Genomic DNA, 7,041 nt, shown 5'->3' with positions numbered 1-7,041 from the left:
TTTAATAGATTTGTAAATAATGATGATATTGTTGAATATTGTAAATAAATAATTAATCTTTTTCAATTGTGATTGGCCTCCCGCATCAATAAATTCTGACCCCACTCGAAATGTCGAGTATATAATATATAGACATAAATGTATAATTCAACTATTAACTTAAATTTTTATAGATAAAATGGTATGCATCATTAAATTTCAGTTGGTAGGGTTAATATAATTGCTTTTGAATGTTAAATGTACTGTTTCGTTGATTTCAAAGCTCAATTATTTATACATATCTTCTACAATTAAATTATTGAATTAATAGATTGATAGCCCTATGTTGACCTAATTTACATGCTCGATCTATGGGTAGCCAACACTATTCTATCAAGCACCGTCATTAAAAAAAAAAAACAAAAAAACAAATTGCTTATATTTATTGATGGTGATGTATATATCCTCACCACCTTAATTAATTCGTTATGCATATGGGTTCGGGGTTCCATGCATTTTTAAACTCCCTCAATGCATTACAACTAAGAATTATTAAGACTTTGTATTTTTGACACAATAAATTTTTTTTCTCTATATACTATTATGAGTATTACTATTTACTATTCTTATCCTGATTATGACTCTTTTGTGTCTTATAAATACATATCTTTATCATTTTATCATCATGAATTAATCAATAATAATATCAATATTATCATTGAAATGACATGTATAATACTCATTCATTTAGCTTGTCATTCTCAACTCATATTAAAATATATTTAAAATTCCTTGAACCTGAATGAGAATGCCACCTCCACTGAGACTCAAATTAAACTGACACCCTCCCATATGAGAATGCAACCTTAGTGCAATTGCCCGCATGGGTAGCTCAACTGGTCATAGAGGTGAAACTTTGGAAGAATGACCAGGGATCGAGTCTCACCGGCGCAGTGAGGGGGCTCCTTGTGCGCAGTGAGCACCGTTTAGCCTCTGTGGTTCATGTTTAGTTGAGTCACCATGATTTACATCCTCTCAAATGCTCTGTCGGCCGGCGTGTGGGGGTGCAACCTTAGTGCAATATATATATATATATATATATTATATATATATATATATATATATATATATATATATATATATATATAATAGTTACCATATAAATGAATTTATCCAATTATAATATGGAACGTTATGCTGTGGAATCGTGTTCATCTTGCAAGGTGGACACGGTTCCATATTCATAATTTTTATATTGTATATTCATAATTTCTATTCTATAGATTCATAATTTCTATACTTTAGATTCATAATTTCTAAACCGTAAATTCATAATTTAAATACAGTAGATTCATAATTTCTATACAGTAGATTCATAATTTCTATACTGCAAATTCATAATATCTGTACTGTAGATTCATAATTTCTGTACTGTATAGTTATCAAATTATGAACATATAGTTCTGTGATTTGTGAAAACAGAGTTCAACAATTGAAATATAAACATAAAAAATTATGAATATACATTTATAAAATTATGAACATATAACTTTATAATTATGAATCTAAAATATAAAATTATAAATATGAACAAGGTGGCTACGTTTCTACAGCATAATTTGCCATTATATATATCAACCTACAAATATCTACAATTAGAACGACAAAGAATTACATACCAAATAGGCAAATATATTATCAAAGTGAGCCAGCAAGTGGGCTTGTCAAAGCCTACCATTTGGCGGGACAGGCGACCTAAAATTGCTAGCTAGCCCACCCTTGCTCGGCAAAGCCCCACAAGCCTAACTTCTTTTTAAAAAATTAATTTAATTTAGAAAAAGCTAATAATTGGATAAAAAATCATCTAAATAATTTAAACAAATGTTAATACAGTTTTATACCCAATAATAAATTTAGATAATCTAAAACTAACGAAATTACTACAAAGTTTTAAAACTCCAAATGCTAAAATTCAAATAAAAAATTAACTTTTTAAATATTGATATTCATATTGAATTGGTGGACTAGCCTGCCCCGTGGCATGGCAAACCCATGTGTTTTGTCCCCCCGTCACCTAAGAATGGCAACGGCCCGTCCCCGAATCCCCAACCCCGTTCCGTCAACTTTTAGTTAAAATTTTAAATTTTAAAAATTATAAAAAATACCCCTCTATAATATGCTAATTATCAATGTCACCCTTGAATTATGAGTGATGTAAATGTTGCCCCTCAATTATCAAAATGGTACACATATAGCCCCTCCCGTAATGGACTTGTAGTTCCCGTTTAGTGTACACCGTTAAGCCGGGGTAAATATGTAATTTAGTTGTTTTTTCCTTTTTTCTTTTTTTTTTTTAATATATATTTTCCCTTTTTTTTCTCGGCCTCAACAAACAATAGTCTGGCGGCGAGCAGCGATGAAAGTGGACTCGATTGGTGGCATCCAGTAGCAGCGGCGACGAATGAGCTCCGGCGAGACCCTCCCTTGATTTGAAGTACTAGCGATGGACAACGGCAAAGTCCAGCGACTTTCTCTGTTTCCAGTGTGAACGACAGCTACGGCGACACCAAGCTCGGACCTTGGTTCGTCTTCTTCCGGCGTGAACAAGACGAGGCAGCGCGGCTGAGCCTCCCTCCCTCTCGTTCGACATGGGCAGTATTTCCCGGTTAACGGCTCCCTCTTCCCCGGCGGCGTCCCCTGTTTCCGACAGAGCAGCGACAACAACCAACCATGGCGGAACTCCGGCGACTTTGTACCTATCCCGGCGAGGCAACATGGAGCTAGGACGACGGCAGTTGTGGTGATCTTCCGCGGAGCAACGTCGAGTTGTGGTTGTGGCAGCTGTGGGCAGTGTGGGTAGCTACGTCGGCAGCTGTGGCTGTGTGGGCTTCTCGCTGCCAGACTGTTGTTTGTTGAGGCAGAGAAAGAAAAAGTAAAAAAACAAAGGGAAAATATACAAAGAAAAAGGAAAAAAACAACTAAATTACATATTTACCCTGACTTAATGATGTCCACTAATGGGGAACCACAGATCCGTTATGGGAAGGGCTATATGTGCACCGTTTTGATAATTGAGGGGCAACACTTACACCACTCGTAAATTCAGGGGTGACATTGATAATTGACATATTATAGAGGACATTTTTTACAATTTTCCTTTTAATGTATATATATATATATATATATATATATATATATATATATATATATATATATATATATCTTTATTTATTTATTTAATTATTTATCTATTTAATTATAAAAATTAATCGGGGACGGGACGGGGCGGGGAGGGGTATCCCCCGGCTTCGTCCCTGTCCCCGACTGGAATTGCTTACATTCTCCGTCCCCGTCTCCGTTCCCCGAAAATTTGTCTTATCCCCGTCCCCGTCGGGGCGGGAATTGGAAATTCCCATCGGGGCTGGAATTGAGAATTCCCGTCGGGGACGAGGCACATTGTCATCCCTATCGTCACCTTATTAGGTGTCAGGCAAGTCAACCCAACATCTTAACCCTATTTTAACAGCTCTAACACCAAATCATCATTAAATAACAAAGTTTATTAACACCTTGGGATGGAAGTAGGCTAGGCCGAGCTGCGCTTTAGAGAATTGAAATAGGCCTATGCCTGCTATGAAAATGTTAGGTTTGAGCCTGTATGTAGACTTTCTGTTATGCTCAAGCCTAAGTTTACAATTGGTCTGACTTAGCCTTTTTTTTCAAAACCTATTTAATATGTAGGCCATTAAAAATGTTTTAAAATAAGTCCTAAATAAGCTTTGAGTCTACTTAACATATTAGCCTTTTTAAATCCTACATCTTTTTAAAGAAAGTTTTAAAAATATACCTAATACCCTATTATAAATACTCTTACTGTCTCATTTTATCTTCTTGTTTAATATTCATTGGTCAAACTAACACTTTCTTCTTTCTTCTTTACTTATTTTCTTTAGTAATTTTTGATTATTTTTAAATTTAATTTATGTGCTTAATAGTACTTTCAATGTACTTTCTAAATATATAAATTTTATATACTAATACTAAATGTAATATTATGAAAAATCGAATTAAAAATAACTTCAGTTAAGCCTCGTTAACTAAACCAGACACATAAAAAAGGACACAAAGAGTATATAATAATACAAAACTAATACATTACTAAACATAAGTATATCACCACAAATTTGCAATTAGTAGGAAGATCGAAATACTAGAAGCGAAAAATGAAATAGAATTGAAAATTTTGGGGATTACGATTTGCTAATTCACATATATACTTGGGTTATATTGTAAATATAAAAATTTATTTTTGGAATATATGGAAGGGGAATACCCAAGAAGTTTAATTTACAGTACAGAGCTATCTAATTGACGCCAGATTGGTATGCCGAATCTGTCCTCCTCAAGGATCTGTTCAAGCAACTCTGGGGGGCTTTCTAGGATTCTTAAGCCTGTGGTTGCCCCAACTGTTTTGGCCAAACAGTCAGCTGCAGTGTTCTGTTTCCATGGCACATATGATACCACCCAAGTTGGGATATTCCTAAGCTCACGCTTACATGCATGGATGATGTTATTTGCAACACTGCCAGTCATCGCATTCTGCTTCACAGCGTTTACAACACTCAATGCATCACTTTCGAAGCACACCCTCTTCAATCTAAGGGCACTTGCTAGCTGGATCCCTTTCAACACAGCCCAGGCTTCAGCAGCTTCAATATATAAAGAATTTGATCTTGAATGAATCACTAATGATAAGGATATATGTTCGATCCTAAGGATGTACACCCGGTGCCCGACCGTATCGAGACCGGGTCACTACCCGACCCTTGGAAGTGAGCCCCTACCCTTCCCGACCGGTAAGGGTCAGTAGACACGGTCGACCCCCGGGCAGCAGGACACCTCGAAGAACCCGCCGGGAAGTGACCGGTTTGCTGGGCGATCCCGACCAGAGGCCCTCGGACGACTCTCGGCCAGAGGGGAGGAGGAGTCAGACCTCTAGCGCCGCGTGGCAGACATCGACACGGCCGCAGGTAACACCCGGTGCATGCCCACCACGTGTCTAACATGCCGGAGGCCCGGCGTGACCCACCTTTCTGACCCTATAAATAGCGCATTAAATGCACCTTGGAGGGGACTTTGGGACGAGGCAAGACTGGACCTTCCCGACCCACGTAAGAGATCCGAGCCTTGCTTACGACCGCATAAATATACCACTTAGTATAAACAGTATCATTTTGGCGCCGTCCGTGGGGATCGAACTGAAAGCCGTCCCGGTAAACACCAGACCGATCCTGAAAATGTTTCTATTCATGGACTTTAATAACGATGCGGAAGCCGAGGAGAGCTCATCGGACCTCCGATCACAGATGAATCCGCGGATGGACCTCAATACACCACCGGGCAGGGAGATGACCCCGGACCCGGTTAATTTCATTCAACCAGGAGTAGCATTCCCTGGCATCCCCGGACAAATGCCACTCCAATACCCGATGTATGCACCCGGGATGTTTGACCCGGTGTACCCATATTGGCAAAGCCCACAACGCTTCTTCGGAGCCCAATACCAGTACCCACCAGGCCCGAATGCCTACCAACCCTACATGCCCATGCAATGCCGAATGCGCCGAACGCGCCCGAGTCGGGCCAGTCAGTGGCGTCAGCGTCAGCAGCGGCACCAGAGCTCCGGCGGGCCCAATCTGAGCGCCGACCGGCCCGGTCGAGGCTAGGACCTGGAGCAGCTCACGAGCGGGGGGCTGAAGAAGTCCCCGCGCGCATGAGTGCTTTCGTTCGTCTCTAGCCGTCTGTGCATCAGCGAATCGGAGCCCGGCAAGATATGGAGGAATCTGTAAACCTCTCAGCGCCCCGACAAGAAGAGTTCGGAGAAGTCAGCAGCTGCAGATCTAGGAGAATGGCTCGACGGGCTGCTGACCGAGAGGATCCGCGAAACGAAGCTAAGGGACTGTCGCAGCAAGTCCGGGAGGAATTTAGTAAATGGAGGCGTGAGCATGGCCACCGGTCGTCCGAACCTGAAGCGCCCCTACTGCGCAACCCCTTTACGGCAGATGTAATGAGCCTCCCCTACCCTCACGACTTGCGAATACCGGGGAATAAAGGTTACGATGGAAAAACCGACCCGGAAGCACACATTAACTCCTACTATGGAAACATGCTGATGATGGGAGTAACCGACGTAGTAATGTGTCGAGTGTTTTACTCAACCTTGACAGGGAGGGCAGCAGACTGGTTCCAAACATTGGAGCCCGGTTCAATCGCCTGTTTCGCGAAGTTGGCGAAAAAGTTCGTGCACAAATTCGCCACCTCCAAAGAAGTCCGGAAACACTTCACTTACCTTGAAAAGGCCAAGCAACTAGAAGGTGAGTCCTTGACGGACTTCCTCATCAAATGGAAGGCAGCGATCGGCGAGGTTGAACCCCTCGACGACCGGACAGCGATCAACGTGTTGCATTCCAATTTGCGTGCCGGGGCCCTATACCAAGAATTCATCCTACACCCTCCGGCTACCTACGATGAGGCAATCCGAAGGGTAACTGGCTATGCTAATGCTGGTGAAGCCAATTTCGCCAAGCGCCAACAAGAGGCCGGCAGCAGCCGAAAACCGCAGGGCCGACAAGAGGAGGGAGGACGAACGACAGATCCGGCCGAGGGCGAGGAAGAACACCCGACTTTACCCCCTTGAACAGACCGGCAGTTGACGTCCTTCGATTTGCCCAATCTTGCAACATGATCCAGTTGCCGGAACCACAGCGCGAGGGTCGCGACAAGACAAAGTATTGCGCGTACCATCGCAGCAAAGGGCACGAAACGGAAGACTGCACGACCCTCAGGCAAGTCATAGAGGAGTTGTTACGATCGGGAAAGCTCACTGAGTTCACCAACAAGAAGGACGAGAAAAAATCGTCTTGGAAAAACCCGTTCAAGAAATCAAATAAGAACAAAAAAGACAAAGATCACGACCGGGACACCGAGCCCCCGACAGTCGACTGGAAAACAAGTCATCCACGTCATATTCGGTGGCCCGGAGGAAAGTTCCAATGCCCGGGA

At 41.9% G+C, this 7,041-nt stretch overlaps 1 protein-coding gene across 1 annotated transcript; it reads left to right on the top strand.

Moving 5' to 3' along the window:
- Positions 1 to 5,812: 5,812 nt before the first annotated feature.
- Positions 5,813 to 6,676, top strand: LOC109171648. Its single transcript, XM_019320719.1, has one exon. The coding sequence runs from the start codon at positions 5,813 to 5,815 to the stop codon at positions 6,674 to 6,676; it is 864 nt and encodes a 287-aa protein (XP_019176264.1).
- The last annotated feature ends 365 nt before the right edge of the window (positions 6,677 to 7,041 follow it).

Source organism: Ipomoea nil, unplaced genomic scaffold (genome assembly GCF_001879475.1).
Source record: "Ipomoea nil cultivar Tokyo-kokei standard unplaced genomic scaffold, Asagao_1.1 scaffold0326, whole genome shotgun sequence".
Classification (NCBI taxonomy): Eukaryota; Viridiplantae; Streptophyta; class Magnoliopsida; order Solanales; family Convolvulaceae; genus Ipomoea; species Ipomoea nil.
Note: the sequence above shows the minus strand (reverse complement) of the source record. Positions and strands in the feature narration are given on the sequence as shown.

Excerpts from the sequence above, each read along its gene's own strand:
- LOC109171648 (XM_019320719.1), top strand. The coding sequence starts at position 5,813 with ATGGAGGAATCTGTAAACCTCTCAGCGCCCCGACAAGAAGAGTTCGGA.